General features: G+C 53.0%; 4 protein-coding genes across 4 annotated transcripts; 1 reads left to right on the forward strand and 3 right to left on the reverse strand.

The window, feature by feature from the left end:
• Positions 1–1,325: 1,325 nt before the first annotated feature.
• CGCS363_v012400 (Maltose permease MAL31) lies at positions 1,326–3,127 on the reverse strand (the record flags this gene model as incomplete). Its single annotated transcript, XM_036644249.1, has 5 exons — positions 1,326–1,532; positions 1,592–1,923; positions 1,981–2,739; positions 2,798–2,807; positions 2,867–3,127. 5 exons carry the CDS (start codon positions 3,125–3,127, stop codon positions 1,326–1,328), a joined length of 1,569 nt encoding a protein of 522 aa, XP_036490525.1.
• Positions 3,128–3,897: 770 nt separating this feature from the next.
• spt8 (Transcription factor spt8) lies at positions 3,898–6,075 on the reverse strand (the record flags this gene model as incomplete). The annotated part of the gene is made up of 3 exons (XM_036644250.1): positions 3,898–4,129; positions 4,188–5,997; positions 6,057–6,075. 3 exons carry the CDS (start codon positions 6,073–6,075, stop codon positions 3,898–3,900), a joined length of 2,061 nt encoding a protein of 686 aa, XP_036490524.1.
• A 1,392-nt stretch (positions 6,076–7,467) lies between these two features.
• On the forward strand, positions 7,468–10,230 carry hrr1-1 (Helicase required for RNAi-mediated heterochromatin assembly 1; the record flags this gene model as incomplete). The annotated part of the gene is made up of 4 exons (XM_036644251.1): positions 7,468–7,503; positions 7,561–7,931; positions 7,986–10,081; positions 10,211–10,230. 4 exons carry the CDS (start codon positions 7,468–7,470, stop codon positions 10,228–10,230), a joined length of 2,523 nt encoding a protein of 840 aa, XP_036490527.1.
• A 2,574-nt stretch (positions 10,231–12,804) lies between these two features.
• Positions 12,805–14,007, reverse strand: FUN19 (SWIRM domain-containing protein FUN19; the record flags this gene model as incomplete). The annotated part of the gene is made up of 1 exon (XM_036644252.1): positions 12,805–14,007. One exon carries the CDS (start codon positions 14,005–14,007, stop codon positions 12,805–12,807), a length of 1,203 nt encoding a protein of 400 aa, XP_036490526.1.
• Between the last annotated feature and the right edge of the window lie 3,127 nt (positions 14,008–17,134).

The raw sequence follows: 17,134 nt of genomic DNA on the forward strand, positions 1-17,134 counted from the left end.
TCTCGCCGATTTCCTTGCATGCGGGGACTGGTGGTTTGTGACGCCGCGTTTACCACACATGGGCCGATGATCACTGGCTTGTACTGGCCCAATGCACATGGTAAGTGTCAGTGCAATCCGTAGAAGCCGGGGTTGGTGTGTCTGAGAGCTAAACGATTGGTGGCGATGCAGCCAAGGGCTAATGTCACCGTGCATGGGAAGCAGACACGCATAGTGCTCTCTCTATACAAGCATGCGACCCGCTTCGTTTTTGCCATCTGAATCACTGGACAGACCGCAAGCTGGGGATAATGGGGAGAGGCCTCAAGGCGGAGCTGTCGCTTCAGTAGAAGCTGTAATTCGTAAGATGAGATAGACCGTTGCCAACGTTTACGGAGACCAAGGAAAAGAAAGTGGCCAAGACAACTGGTGTGTGATTATTATGACAAGCGAAGCACTTCCTTCAGCATTTCCCCTGGACGGATCCTTCGACCCTTGGACTGATCTTTCGAAGCGTTCAACAATGAGTGGCATCCTGGCTTTCAGTATGAGATTAACGACGACGACGATAATAATAATAGACGATAGTAATAGATAATTATAACGATAAAAGTGAGAATAAAAATATAGTCGCTTTAGAAATAGGCTACGGATTTACGTATGTGTGAACACTGCCTGGATAGCTAAATAACACTGCCCGAATAGCAAAACTCATACTAATACCCGTTGTTTGGCATTCCTTGCGGCGCGAAATTACAAACATCCAGGTCAATGTTGTCACATCGTGGTGAGACCCGTACAGATACCGACAGAGGCAACGAGTCTTCATCAACGCAGGATGGAACTGAATTGTTGGCCCTCTCATGGGACGCCTGATCCGTCGCAGTTGCTACTGAATCGAAGACTGTGACTCTGAACACATCCCCGACCATTCGGACTGCTTGGAGGTTCCATAGCTACCATGCAGCGGTTAATCTCGATCCCATGTCCAGGAATCGGATGGCACGGAGAAAGGGGCCCATTATGTCACTGCTAGTTGTACGTAGGGAAACTAAACTCTTTGCATCAAGAACTGGGGAATGAAGCGGGCGGTAGATCGTGACGAGCACGATGCAAGCACTGAAGACCATCCTGATGGAGGTAGCAGTGGGTTCACAACTCGTTCCCATCCCTATAAGCTCCTTGTAACATCAAAAGGTCGTAGAGTTTCACGGGAAGGAGGAAAAATGAATTCCAGTGCCGCCCAGTCATACGAGATTCTAATATCGTTTCGTCTCGGGTATTATGACACATCTTAGTCCTTCGAAACCTGCGTCCAAGAAAGAAACAACACGCCTACCGAGTATTTAAGCGCTAGGGGATGCCATACCCTCTACTACATAACCCTTGAAGTCCCGGGCCGGCACGCGCTTGTCGAAGAGAATGTCCAGCTCTTCGTACGTACGGCCCATGGTCTCAGGAATTCGAAACCATGCCCAGCAAAAGCACAAAGCCGCCAGACCCCCAAAAAAGAACCCGAGCTTCCCCTGCATGTTTAACTCGTCGGGGTTGATCTAGCGCGTATCCAAGTCAGCGCCCTGGATTAGAGGCTGATGGGGTAAGAAATGCTCACCATGTACGGGATTGCCACCGTCATAATGATGCCCAGAACACCCTGAGCTGCGGTTGCAAGAGCAATAGTCTTGGATCGCACTCTTGTTGCAGAGGCCTCGGATATGAGCACAAAACAGACCGGTCCGACTGAGAGATCATATGCAAAATTCCATATCAACATGAGGGATGACTCTGCCCACATCACACCGGAGGGTCGGCCTGGAACGCAGTCGAGAATGCCAATTATGAGTTGTAGGACAACCAAGGCAGCCAATCCCGTGATGTAGATAGTCCTGCGACCATAGTGGATGAGGAAGTACCATGAGATCACTGTGCCGACAAATCCAACAGCTGTCGTGGATGGTGTTAATGCCGAATCTGCAAGTCACCAAGATAAGGTCGACTCACCAAGAAACCCAATGGCCATATCAAATGCTTTGTCAGTAGGCAATCCAGCCTGCTGAAAGAAGTATGTGCCATAGTTAATGAGATAGATGCCACTGAGGACCTGGGTGCAGTAGGCGCCAACAGAGATCTCTGTTCGTCTTAAATTCACTCCCTTGAGACAGTCCCAATATGTGCTTCCGGCCTCAAGCTCCTGCTCGAGTCTGTCGGTCTCTACAATGAACGCCAATGTTGCGGCGACGTTGACTTTGTTAGATGCCAAGCGTCTGAGACTTCTCTCTGCCTCGTCCAATCTCTCTTTTCGTACCAGCCACCACGGGCTTTCCGGTACAAAGAGTAGGCCAGGGAGGATGACTAGGATCCAGAACCACTGGAGTGCAAAGGGCAGAGAATATGCCCAATGAGTCTCAAGCTTGGAGGTGCCAGCTGTTACGCCGTTTGCCAGAAGTTGACCGGCAACGAAACAAAGATTGACGTAAGATGTCAGATGACCACGTAGCGCGGTGGGACAAACCTCTGAGGCATAGGCCGGGGCAATGACAACATACATGCCCAGGACCAAACCACCAAGAAGCTCCCCCACAAGCAGAACGGGAAGTGAGCGGGCAAAGAATTGAATGAAGACAATCGCCGCGGTCAAAACGACACAGGCAGCAAAGGTCAGCTTTCGACCAAACCAGTCCATGGGATACGCCGCGAAGAGAGCACCGACAACTTGACCAACGGGATTGCCCATGGAAAGCCCAGTTTGCCATGCGGCACCTATAATGTACGTTAGCGACGTGGGGGTACATCTGCCCGAAACCATCTGCCGGCGTACTGATAATATACTTAAGGGCGTTAGCTGGCGTGGCAATTTTCATGTTGGTGGGCAGATCAGGTAGCTTACAGAACCTTCATACTCATAGCCAAAGTCTCGTTGAAACTGAGGCGTGGCGTAGAGATTTCCCAGCAGCTGAGGGTCGAAAGCGAGCATGATGACACCAAGAGACACGAAGGCTGACCATCCAATGGCAGCCGGGTAGAGCTTGACAGCTTCGGAGAAAGTTAGGTTATGCTCCAGACGAATGGCCTCAGCCAGTTCGGCATCAGCGGCGCCTGGCTTCGAGCCCGAGCCTGAGACGAAGGTCTCAGCATCTTTGGATGCCATTGCGGTATCGAGGTTGTGGGATGAATGACCAGGCCGTGAAAGAAGCGGTTGAATCTCATCGTCGGCCGACGCCGCTACCTGGCAATGCGGGGGAGACATGTTCGTTCTTATTTGCATCAACCGAGATGTCGACGCCGGATCAGGTCCGGCCAAATGTAGAGGTCACTGGTATCAATAACCCCCTCATCTCCGGCAAACGCCGGTGCGTGCTCCGAATGGCTGGCTGCTATCGTTGCTGGAGTTGGAATGCAGGGTGAAGGCGGTCGATATGGCTAGGGCGATAGATGAAACCCCTGGTCAACAGGGTAGGTGGTGTGGTGAAGATAGACAGTCGGGGGCCAGCACATGTCCAAAGCCTCCAATCCGGGGTAAAGCTCCAATACCTTAACAGGGGGAACGTATCTCTCGGCGATCAGACCACAATGCCGTGTTCCGCTTATCAGCGGAGGCGCCCACAGGGCGCTAGACCGCTGTGGGATGTTGGAGAAGCCGGCAGGTTGGGTCTGTCGGTGGCGAGTGGCTAGGTAAGGCACGCAGGAGCTTGATTCGACGTGCGCACTCCAGTGTCTTGTCGCGGTACATTAACAAGCATCTCAGTACTCGAATAACTAAGGGTATTGATTCTAGACCTCTAGACCCAAATCGCCTGCGTCGCCTTTCAACTCCATATTCACAAATACTTCTTACCGCTTTGCCTGTGCTCTCCGCCGAGGTCAGGAGAGAACCTTTGTTTCCAAGCGCCTCTGGTTTGAGGAGGCTTAGACAACCTATCATTTTTCTTCGGTCACTCCAATCTCATAGCCAATCAACACTTCCGTGCTTGTGCCCTCCCAACCACGGGTCCCAGCGGCCGTCAACATAAAGCGGCAGGTCCGATCGATGTAGAGAGACGAGATGACACCAGCCCTTGGAGGTCCGGGGATAATCAAGAAGGGAACAGTCGAGTGCTTGAATGCCCTCGTGTCTCTAAGATCATATAAGCGAAGAATGTCATGAGACGCACTAGGTCAAGTTAGCTTAACCGCCGCCTGCAACAGCTTTGTAAGTCAACAACACTTACCAGACCAAATGCCGTCCGTTTGGCATCATCCTCACAGCGCTCACAGCTCCACTACCAGCTGGAAACTTCAGGGATCGCTCTGGCGCCCAACCGCTTCTGGCCTTGTGTATGCTGTATTCCTCCACTGTTCCATTACGCCTGCCAGCGTATATCCAGTTACCATCAGGGCTCCAGCATGCTCCCATGCACCAAGGAGGAACACTGCGCTGATTACCTATTCTTGCCACGGGATCCTGAACCCGCCGGTCCCACAGTCGGATTGGACCATCTATTGCTGCAGAGAAGAAGACGGTGTCGGCAGATTGGGTGGGATCCATAGGTGGAGGTGGCGGATCTGATACAAAGACCATGGAAGGTGATCCCGGAGCGGGTTCTGATAGCTGCGCGTCAATTGCTGCTGCGTCATCCAGGCTCGACGTACCAGCCTGCGCAGCAATATCATTCGTGACATCTTGCGTCGGTTGTCCGTCCAATGCATTAGTGTCAGCACCTTGGGAAGCGGCGTGATGCCTCGACGCCTCCGGGGTACCTGTGCCTGACGGCTGGACTGCAGGGGCAGATGTTGCATCAGTACTGAAGGCATTGGTCATGTCGATATCGGCGGAATGATCCATGCCTCCGTCCTGTCCTGAGCCGTCATGCAGAGGCGGCATGCCCATGTCGCCCATGGCCCTCGAGAACTCATCATCATCATCCGCCCCGTAGTTCCCGCCGACATTATCGCCGAATAACGACCCAGTATCACTGCCGCCAAAAAGCGACTCATGCGCTGGAGACGCCTGTCCCTCATCGGCTTCACCAGATACAGCGGGTGCCTGGCTATCTACACCGTTTACGCTGCCACCAATTAGGTTGTTTTTTGCGGGTTTTCCGTTATTTGAGCTGAAAGTTGTGTCGAGCTTAATGTCATCTTCCATCGCGTCCGCCGGAATCGGCGCTCCATTGACCGGTCGTAGTTCGATGGCAGATATCTGACCTCCACTGCCATCGAAAGTACGCTTCACAGTCCCGACATTCAGATCCCAGTCGAAAATGTTTTTGTCCCAACTGCCACTGAGCACACTCTTCTCGTCCTGCGCGAGTGACAAAACGCTCACAGCATTAGTGTGTTGTTGAAGACACGTTATGCGCTTTCCCTCGTCATGGCGTACACTCTGGAGGTTAATGCCACCGGATTCAAGTCCGGACAAGAGCCACAATGCTTGGGAGTGTACGGCCAACGAGTAGACTGGGGATAGAACATGTTCTTCGTTGCCTCTCGGATTTGGGGGCCCAGGCTCTTCATTCTCCCAGTATGACATCAAAATCCCCGCCTTGACGACACTATCGACAAAAGGGTGCCTTTGCGCCACTGTGAGAAGTTGTTTGCCGTTTATAGTACCCGGTCCATCGTATTTGCGAATGTACCCGTCGGATCCCCCAGTCATCCAGTATCGAAGATCGGGGGTGATGGCTATAGCATTGATGCTCGTCGCCTGAGGGGCAGCCATGGTGGGAACGATATCGTAGAGTCTGGCATTGACTGCTTCGGGTCGGACACTAGGGAAAAGACTCGAGTACGAGGGCTGTGGTGATTTGCCTTTTCCCTCTGGCGATGCTCGAGCACCGGCTGAGTTGGCCCTAGATGCTTGTCTTGGGTCCCCTGTTGCTCCGTCATCGCCTTTGTCGTGCGCATCGTCGGCCGTTTCTTCCCTATCGCCCTCTTCCTGGTCGTCTTCGTTATCCTCCTCTTCGGGTTCCATGTCACCCTCGGCGTCGTCTACATCTTCCATGACCTCATCTTGGTCGTTCTCGGAGCTCGCGTTGGAATCTGATGCGCCAAGGCAAGTTAGGGCAGTAGCGGGTGGCGAGGAATACATAGAGACTAACCTCTGTCATCCTCATCCATGTTGCAAGATTGGTGGGCGATGTCAGCCTACGAAACCGAGTCCTGGGCGGGGGGGAAGGCTTGCAGCGTGGCATGCAGGATCGATCGCGACGTTAGCTTGCTTGCGCGCTGGGCAATGATCGGTGATGGTTTGCGGAGTCCGGAGTTTCAGCAACAACAATAGAACAGCTGAAAGCGCCTTGGTATGGCAGGGCTGTCTGGCTGTGCGTGGCGGCAAATGGTGAGGTAGTGGCGGTACGATTGAGGTTGTTCGGGGTTGTTCAATGGAATCGTCGCGAAAGCGTGAATCGCGACGTGCCCTTACCTTACCTAGTAGGTAGGTTGGAGCAAAGCAAGCTCGCCGGGCAAACCTTAGCGGGGGAGCGGTATGCACTGACCCTGGGCAGCGTACAGTGGGAGTGGAGATGGGTACCCAGCCACGCAGTGAAGGTGCCGCCCATTGACCCGCAGACGGGCGGACCGCTACCGGTGCTCCGGGCCACAAGTGGACCGCCAGTCTCCGGTACGTTATCGGTGAGCGCCGGCGACATCAGCCGCAAAGGCGCTTTCACGCCATCTCGTGCGGTTGGCAAACCGCGCTTGCTTCCTGCAGCTGTAACCAGCCGTTCATGAGCCGTTTGAGCGGCAGACATGGAGATTTGCATAATTCAAGAGAGATCAGCCAGTAGCTCTCTCGTTTGTCACAAACAACATCCTACTGGTCCAGGCTGTTTTTCCCTGCAAAGGAGAAATTCCCCTGTCAGCCAAACGTTACTGTTTTTGATGAATCAAGCTCGGGGCTAGTTGCAATCAGTTGCCATCGAAATGACCGAATTGTCGCAATATTCAATATCACTGACCTGACATGCAGTCTTTGGCAGGAGACACCTGTGGAAAGATTGCTCGTGGTATGAGGCAAACGCTGACGGTTGTATGCACTTTCCCTTTCCCCAGGGCCGAAATGGGGTGTTTCAACATACCCGCTTCTTTCTTGAGTACAATTTTGCTTATATCTACCCAGTCTGTTTCTTGACAGACAATTCAACCACGCTTTTCTGCTGAGCCCGGTTGAACTCTCTTGCGTGTGACTCAGTCCCCTCAGCCTCAGCTCATAGATTGATAGCTCACTTACGTATTGGAGGGATGCCAGGTCCAGCCACCGAGTCAGATAGGCTAGAAACCATCATTCGCTCCCATGTATACCCCGAAGGTGGAACAGGCTGGCGCCGTATTTCGGAGCTGCCTGTGGCTGAGGAGCTGACGACGGCGACTGGGAAGACGCCAAGTCCCAGCAGTCTCAACACAGCTTCCTCAAGCAAGGATGAGTACCTTAGATTCCAGTACAGTGTTCTACGTCACGAAGGGGTTGAACCGCTTCGCAGGGCCGTCCAGAACTACAAGTCAGCACCCGACATGGCCGAGAGCACTGAAACTTGTATCTACACCCAGGTACGCAAGGGGGTACTTTCACAGACTCGACGGAAGTTAATTTTTGTGACTTTGCAGGTTTTTGTTCGTGGCGCCAACATCATTCGTCTTGGGGTCATGGTGCGCGTCACATTTTCTGCCGTGCGGACTAGACAGCTCGTCAACTGGTCCGCATCTGAGCGACTTGTTCCCGGCACGGTCGTGGCACTCTCACCTGTCCCAGACAACTTCGAAAAAGGATGCATTGTCGCTGTTGTGACGGGTCGCTATGACGAGGCTATTGACAGCCCAGAAACGCCGCCTCCGCTGGACTTGGAAATTCGCGATCCTGAAGTTGCCGCAAGCATCATGGAGCCTGATCAAGAATATGTCATGATCGAGGCCCGCTCCAATTACTTTGAAGCGGTTCGATATGTCATGGAAGGTCTGAAGCAGGCATCGAAAGAAGAGTCAGTTCCGAGATGGCCCACGGTATAGTCAAGAAAAGTGTTAACGGCGTCTAGGTCACCATTTGACAAGTATCTGACGAAGGGGGCAAAACCTGTTGAAAGACCTGCCTGCTTGTCTCGAGACCGATCTTTGCTGGATATTTCATCACTTTACCATGGTGTCGATGCCAACATTGAGCGTCTTAACATTCCCACCCAAGGAGAAATACCCGAGCACATCGAGAACAAGACTGGTCTTGACGGATCGCAGCTCATGGCTCTACAAAGCATGATCACTAAGGAGCTCTCTATCATTCAAGGCCCCCCTGGGACTGGCAAAACACACACATCCATGGCGGCACTGAAGGTTTTGCTCAGCACACAGCCGGTCAATGTCCCAATCATCATAACCGCCCAAAAGAATGATACTGTCAATGAGCTGCTGTCGCGCTGCCATAAGCAAGGTGTCAACTTCATCCGTCTTGGTGGCCAGGCCAAAGATGACGCGGTTTTCCAGCGTACCTTGTTCAATCTCAGGGCGATACATCGAGACAAAGCACGGCGAAGTGATCAGTTTCAGAAACGGCTTGACTTTCTCAAGTCCCAGGCCAAGATTCTTCTCCAGCGTTGTTTTCCTCCTTTTCGCCAGCAGCTCATACTTCCTGAACATCTACAGGTGGTTGGTTTGATCACATTGCGACAGTGTGCCTCCATCATGGTTAATTGGACTGGGTCTCTGAACACCATTGCTGGCGAGGTGTCACGCCATCCATTCGGTCCTTGGCTAGGGAATGAGACGCTCGCAATAAAGCCACATCAGAGCATCCATGTGCCCTTCATATCCGATAACGGTGCCGGGGGGGTTCTTGGCTCCGAAGAGGGCGAGCACAACTTTTACACGAATGTGAGAAAGGAACAACTCTCGGGGAAACCCATATTGATATCTCACTGGCATACGATGAAGATTCCCAAGAGCGCCGACAACAACAGCGAAGCTATTGTCCGGAGACTACTGGCCAACCACGACAGTCTCTGGAATATTCCCACCCATTATCGCGGAATGGTCTATCAATACCTGGAACAACGCTACATTGCTTCCACTCGATTGGCTCTGACGAGAGTATTTGAGAAGATCAACGATATTACCCGAGAATTGAAGGTAGTCAGATGGCAGGAAGACATTGAAACCATCAAAGAATCGGGGGCTCGTATAATCGGATGTACCACGACTGGCCTCACCAAGTACCGTGGTCTCATCGCAGCTATGCAGCCCCGGGTCATGATGATTGAGGAAGCCGCAGAGACCCGGGAGGCGAATATCACCGCTGCACTATTTCCAACTTTGCAGCAGATAATACTTGTCGGCGACCACATGCAGCTCGCACCTCATGCGGACGTGTTAGAGCTCAGTAAACCTCCTTTCAACCTCAATGTGTCTCTGTTCCAGAGGCTGGTAGAAGGGGGGGTAGAGTATTCAAGCCTTCAAATCCAAAGACGAATGGCACCGGAAATCCGCAGACTTCTCAGTGGCTGGTACCCGCTCCTGGTCGACCACGATTGCACTCGGGCCCAGGATGCGGTCCCGGGGATGGGGTCACGACGCTTACTGTGGTTTGACCACCAGGAACCTGAGTCGGCCAACCGCTACGCCAGCAAATTCAACACGTTCGAGGCCGGCATGGTCGTTGGGCTCTACGAACATCTGGTGTCCAACGGGACTAAGCCATCGGATATCACTGTCTTGACCTTCTACAGTGGCCAAAAGACTTACATCGAGAATGCTCTTCGCCGGAAGTGCCAGCTTCCTGGGCGTCAAAGCACGGATGGCTACGAGCAGGCCGGCCCCGAAGTACAGACGGTGGATGGATATCAAGGCAAGGAGAACGAAGTGATACTCATTTCGGTCACTCGCAGCCCCGAAGACCGCAGAAAGCCGGATGCCGGTTTTGTGAAAGACCTGCGGCGAGCCATCGTCGCCCTCAGCCGACCACGTCGCCTTCTCGTGGTGCTTGGAAATGCTAAGAACCTCGCCCTATCATCAGCTCGACACATCTGGGGCGGGGTCCTGGACAAGATAGGCGGTTGGCGAACTGAATACATTCCCATTTTCTGTGAGGCGCATGGCACAGAGATCCACATCAGCAAACCAGATGAGTGGGAGAAGCTCGCAAGTAAAGGGGGCTGTGGCGTGGCGTGTGGACGACGGGAAATTGTCCATGGGGCGCTTTGTGATAGAAGATGTCATGGGTATGGCAATCTCTCGTCTCCCCGTTTCTGATCTGTGACTGACTTTGGCCCAGAGGTCCCTGCAGAGAGCTAGCTGGGAGCATGGCCTCAAACGTGCTCAGTAGCCACAGTGTGCGATCGTCTGGCGAAGGTTACGTCGCATCAGGACTTACCAGTCTTATGACCGAGGAAGATCTTCTGGATTTGAGGGACTGGTGAACCAGCAGGCCGAGCGGACGGTGATTAGAGAGAGGCGCAGACAGGCGCAACACGACTAGGACTAGGAATGTAAACATTGGCGGCCTCGTATACGAATATTCTTGGCGGAGAAATGACCTTGGCTCTTTGAATACAGAATGAATGAGATCTAGGGAGACCCCGCGTTGCCTCACGAGCATGAGCAACCGCCGCGGGCCATGCTGAACTCGATCGATCCAGGCCTACAGTGGGAATCAGAACCAGAGAGATGGTTCAACTCATCTCCAAGGTGTTCAATCGGTAGGACGTGTGTATAGGTGCAGTCGTACCACAATCATTGCGCCGTGTTTGACTTGATGAAGAACGTTCTACGAACTTGTCCGAGCGCTGTTGGGTAATAGGTGTGAGTTGGGAAGCCAGACGGCATGCGACGTCGATGCGGATGCTTGAACTCTTATCGATAGCTTATCGACGTATCTGTGATGCATTTCTCTTGCCTCAGGCCATGATGGTCTTTTCCAAGTGTCTATGTACCTACCTTACCTTACCTCAGGCGTGGACAACCACACAATAATTGCACACCCCCGTGGTGACGACGCTTCCTCAGGCACGGGTACCTGAGGTTGGCCGGAGACCAGGTATCCGTTCGGCGCGGCTGCCCGCTGTCTACCTTACCTTACCTGGACTCCATACCCACATTACTAACCTTCCGCGTCCTTGCCTCATGCTACCTACTATGTACGTACGTACATGCGCACGAGGCGCCGGGATGGTAGGGGCCACCCGCAGCGGAAGGAATGGACTGACGGAGGTGCGAGTTTTTCTCCTCCCTCTTCTTCGCCAAGGTGCGAACATCGAACGAACGACTGGCCTCTCCCCTTCCTATGCGCCATTGCAGCCACAGAAAATTTCCCAAGACAGGCAGCGTTTGTTTCTGTTGGCTTTGCTCGGGGGGAAGAAGAGGGAGGGGGGGGAAACGGCTATTGCCACAAGGCTATCCCATCTCCTTACCTGCGTGTGACTCGGGATGAACGAGCTTAGGTCGCATCCTGAACGGGAATGCCCTCGCGGTAAAACCATTCTCACTCTCAACTCCCTACGATAGTGTAGAATTGACGCTATATCGAGGCCACGCCCACCGATATGAAATACCGCTGGCTACGCTGCCTCACTTGGGCAGTCTGGATTGGAAACAATGAATGGCATCGATCATGTCCTCGGAGTCATCCAGCATGAATTTAATTCATCACTTCACCTCACCTTACCCTCCCCATTAAGCCACGGCGCCAATGTTCCAAGGTTGCGCCTAAGCTTTCGGCTCTTGATGTCTCCCGGGGTGGCCCCGCCGCGCCGACATGATGGTGCAGTAGTCAAGGTACTTACGAACCAAAGGGCTTTTGACACTTGCGTTGGTCTCGATCCGAACGTCCCGCCAGCGTCGTCGATCAATCCAACCGAGTGCTCCGCTAAGAGCCCGTCGCCCAGCGCAGGGGTTCACCCTCAACGGCACCCCCTTTCCAAAAAAGGACTTGGTCATTTTCTTTTAATTTTTCTTCTGTTCTCGTAGGGCTGAACCAGGGTGGATGCATTCCGTTGACAACAGCGACCTCTCTCCATCTTCTGTAACCATCGCTTGTTTCCCTGCTGTGTCCCCTTCACCACCTGCACAAAAAGTCATCATCGTCATCGACGCATCACCATCTAGCATTCTACGTTCCGTGTACATGTCATGTGTGAATTTCTCTGGCTCAGTTTGTATCATCCTTATGAACTGAACAGTGTTCATGACAGAACGAACATCCAAGCAAACAATCTGTCTACGGGATACATCCATAAACCCTCCCAATAGAACTGCCAAACCCAAGTATGCCGGACCAAGAACCGATGTTGTCCGTCACAATTTCAGGAAAAAGGGGTATGATGTCCAATTGACCCAAATGCAAAATCGAAACCGAGAAACCAACAAAGGAAAATCGTGTGTGGAGCGGGGGTGACATGACTGGGGTCATCAGATTTCCGTCGCACTCCGGGTATCGTGGTAATAATCCCTAATGCTCTGATATGTTGAGGCAGCGTCCGTGGTATGATGCTGATGTGAGACAAACCCTTCAAAAAAAAAAAAAAAAAACCCCGGGGTAAAAAATATGAGTAAAATGCGCCCGTCCTAATGGACTAAGGGTATGAAATGGGCAACTGGCCAACTGCTTCTCGTTGCCTCAAGATATTCGTCAGACAATCCCAAAACCGAAGCAGCTTATGCAATGATCCGAAACTCGAGTAAAAACAGTGCTTGAAAACCTGATCGTGAAAGCCTGTGTATCATGATATATGGCTGAAGTCGTGAAAAAACCAATGTCATCATAAGCCGTCGTCGTAACAAAGGCAAAGGTGGCAGGTATGATTGCCTAGTAAGAGGCCGATCAGTCATACCGGATGACCTATCGAAAGAGAAAAGGCATCGAGCAGATATTTAGATGTACTGGCTCATCCACTTGAGGTCCAACCAGCCAACTTTGTCGAACGCAGTCCAAAGCTTCGAAGCCTTGTTGACGTCGATCTTACAAGCTTGCTGAGCGTCGGTCTTGCGGAATTCCTTTCCGACCTTGGCACACTCCAGCCGGCGGACAAAGATGCGACGCTTGCTGGTGAGATATGTAGCGCAGTCGAGCCGGAGATTGGCTGCCAGGCTTGCCTCGTCCGGGTGAAGGAGGTTGATGTTTGAATCGTCGCTCAGATCTATGGGAGCGCCCTTCCAGTCAACCTTCAGAGAATTCGACTTGTCAGGCAGAGAAGACACCGGAGGGCAGTAGTCGGGCAACGCTGCGAAATCGCGATCCTCTCTGTTTGGAGCAACAACGCGGCGGGTGGGGTCCGGCGTAGCACTAATACGACGGACATGCCGGGTGGGAGGACTGTTGCGAACGGGCCGAGGAGCCTGCGAAGGTTTCACAACTCGATCGGTCTTGGGGTTTGCAGAGGAAGTAATCTTTGGTTTGGCAGAGAGCGGCTTCGTCGTCTTGGCAGGTACGGACTTGGCGGGGGCAATGGTCTGATATCTCACGACGCTATTCCAGCGGGCGCTGTTCAGTTTCCGGTCGGCCCTGACCTGATCGCGTTCCTTTTCGAACCAGGCTTTTCTGTCCCTGCTGAAAAGTTCGATTGCCTGAGACTTGCATTGCAGAAGCAGCTCATAATCTTCTGGTTGAGGAGGCGAACCTTCGCGAAAGAGACCCGGGGGACGGGCGCCGATGTGCTCGTCGACGATGCGGCGATGCTCGATCGCTTCGGTCGTGGGAAACAGAGGCGGCTGGATTGGGCTCGATGCTGTCTCCTCGCGAGGATACAGGATAGGATCCTTTGACATGCCCGCCGGAATATCGGGAGCAGGGGCATTTGCGGAATCTGTGATGTACGGCGAGACAGGAGGGGACATGGGCATACTAGGTTTGGCCGACCCATGGCTCCGGTGAATGACTGATGCTGACGAGGCATGCTGTTGACCTTGTGAAAAGCTATCGTAAGGCTGAGCTTCGGGAGGCGACATGAGGCTACTGATGTCGAAGACCTTCTTGGAAGAGTCCCGAGCCACTGCAGGCTGAGAGGGGATATTGGCGTAGTTGGCATCCATTGTCTGGTTGATGGACGCAAATTTCGATGGCTGCAATTTGGACATGCTGTAAGGAATGGTTTGGATGATCCGAGCTGAGTTGGAAGCGGCGGGAGAGTGGGAAGATATGGAATTGGTGGGTTTGTCAGCCATAATATGTCGTCGAGGGTGGCGAAGCGAGGATGGAGATATCGGAGGTGAGATTGGGTTTCGGAGAAAGGAAGACGGCCGAATCAAGAAAGATTAGTGTGGTGTCTTGGTGACGAAGGGCGCAATTGAGAATTTGGCAGCGAGTCTTTCGTCTTTCGTCTCTCGTCCTCACAGTGGTGTGACTGAGTGATGGATTGATTGTGGTGCAATTGAGGTTGTCAATGGGATGTTGTCGTTGCTAGATATTGGTGCCTGGGCACGGATGATGACGTCCGCTGCTGGAGACTGCTTGATTGTCGCCTTACTGCGACCGGTCGCTGACGTGGTGAGTCGGCAATGGGAAAGAAATGTAATGCTATGCAATTACTTGTGCGATGGATCGAGAGGGTGGAAATCCATTGACTTTAATGGATTCAGCAATGGCAGAGCGGTAGGCCTGTGGGGGGCGAGGGCGCAATTGGAGATGAGTGAAGAGTTGTCGATTGATACGGCGCTGAGGGGCGGCTGGTGGCGGCAACAGCGGGCGATGTGTAAGGGAAGGTAGGTAGGGAGGTAAGGTAAGGTAAGGTCGGTAGGGTATCTAGGCAGACGTGGGTGGGTGGGTGTGGCGACGCTGCGGATAAGACAGGCTTAGAGCGGGTTTCCTGCGCGGGTTGACTGGGACGAGCAGAATACTTGAGGGTAGGTAGGTAGTGTAGGTAGGTATGTATGCAGCAAACGAGCAGAGGAGGGAGAAAGGAGGAAGCGAGACGACGAAGCGCAGGACAGGAAGCGACGGGCAGAATAAGAAGGAATGGAAACAAGGCGAAGAAGCGAAGCCTGGCGCAAAGCGGATGATGGGAAGTAAGTGGGAGAGATGGGTCAAGAGGGAAGGTAAGGTAGGAGGCACCTGGCTACCTACCTTTACTCGCACACTGCTAGATACTTAAGGTAGGTAGGTTCAGATCTGTGTCTAGGTACCTACCTCCATAAGGCACCTTACCTTACCTTACACTCCAGAGGTATGGAGTGTGAGGTAGGTAGGTAGGTACTGCTTGCGGCAAGCGAAAGTACCTGGTCCTCGCCGCATTGATATGAAGTGCCAGAAGTACCCTCTTCAAACTGTTTGTGCCCTGCTCTGCTTTTACACTCGCCTTGCCGTGGAGGTAGGCACCTTTCTGAAGGCAGACACGACGACGAAAGGACTGCATGATGGATCCCCCAACTTCGACCGTCGTTACCTACCTACCTTACCTACCTAGGCACCTTATAACCGTTACCCACTTGCAGTGAGGCCTACAGGAGGTCAGGTATGGAAGGTAAGGTAGCGAGCGAACATGAACGGCAGGGACGGAGGACGAGACCGCAGCCGGGCATGGCAAAGGTGGGAAACACCGAGGCAGTGACAGACAGTCTGGGGGTGTATGAGGTGGTGCAAGGTAGGCACCTTTCTTTAGGAGGTAGGTAGGTACCTTACCTTACCTTACATGTACCTAATTTTGCCTTGGGCAGGCGCGACAGGACCGACGTGGACGGTGCATGACCGTGCTGGGCGCGGACGTGAGGTGGACGTGGACGTGGACGTGGAAAGTGGGACTTCCCTTCCTCTACCTAGCGCACCGTGACATCTGTTTCTGGTTGGAAAGAGTCACTGGACTGGCTGGGCCATGCCCACGCGCCACCCCCGTTTGACCACCTGCCTATCCTCCCGAAGGAGCCCTTCGGCCATCTGGATTACTCATAGCACCACTCCCTCTTTGCTTAAACTCACGCCCCACCGTCTTCACCTCCCGAGCAGTCAGGGGGGGTGCAGCTAGCGTCTTACCGCATTTTGTCAATTCGGCCAGTACGGACACCTAGGTAGAGTCATCAGCGCCCCTCACTCAATTCGGTATTTTTGGGCATGGAGCGCATCATGTATACTCTCTACCGAATCCGTACCTCTGTCTGAGCTGGTGGTACTTTCTTAGGCCACCACCGAAAGCACCGGCTAATTCGTCCACCGCATCCCATTTGCAAACAAAGGATAGCCCAAAGTCGCCGTCTTTCACCTCACTGCCCCTCCCCTCCCCCGCCGCCATGGCTGTAAGATGTAAGAAGAGGAAGAATTATCCCGTCAGCCTTTCCTTTGCAGTCCTCTTCCTAACTAAGTCTGTCCAGCTCCAAGCTACATGCCTGCGCAACGTATGTATAGAAAACCGCATGTCTCCTGGCTGACGTCCCCATAATTTGCCTCGCCATCGCCAATGGCTCTCAATTGACTCTGCCCTGAGTCAATTGACCAGTGCTACCACGTCTACCACCGTACCTACATTATGCCCAGAGTCTTTGGTAGGCTACTACTCTGTACGAGTTGCTAGTATGCTTCTCACAGCATGGCAGTGGCTCCGTTGATGCGCGCTCGACCAACAAATCAGCCCCGCTCAGCAAATCAAATGACGAACGACGTCTCCGTTCCCGCAATGATATGTTATGCCCCAGAGCAACCTTTTCTCTCTCCCCTAGCTCCAGCATGGCATCAAGAACGGTCCATCTGACGGCACCTAGCCCTAGGGTGTGTGTGTGTGCGCGTGTGTGTGCTTGTGTGTCAAGAGGGTTGGGCGGGTGACAGCCTGTCTCTGATTCCGGGGCTCGAACAAAGAGTCACTGGGTTTTCGCTCAATGCCCAATGAGATGCACTTTCTTGAGGCACACCAGTTTACCACCAAGTTTAACCCAATGATATTTGGCCTTGAAGCTGAACCTTCTCCGTACCCGCCGCATTAGAAGTCGATAGCTGGGTGCCTGATCGGAACCCAAGACCAGGGGTTCAAACCATTGTGAAGCTGGAGCACAAAATCCAAGTGGCCGTCTGGCACCAATCCACCTCACTGCACTTTGTAGGTGGATAGGCAAGACGTTTTCCGACACAGTGCCTGGCTGGCAAAGTTCACAGATCCCGCTTGGCCTCAATGAGCTGCGACGCGGGCTGAATAACGGCGCATCCATGGCTCACTGTATGCCTGCGTGATGATCCAAGGTCTAAGCCCTATTCGTTGAGCCCAGTAACAAAACCAAAGACATA

Source organism: Colletotrichum siamense, assembly GCF_013390195.1.
Source record: "Colletotrichum siamense strain Cg363 chromosome Unknown KSG_Cg363_contig08, whole genome shotgun sequence".
In the NCBI taxonomy this organism is placed as follows: domain Eukaryota; kingdom Fungi; phylum Ascomycota; class Sordariomycetes; order Glomerellales; family Glomerellaceae; genus Colletotrichum; species Colletotrichum siamense.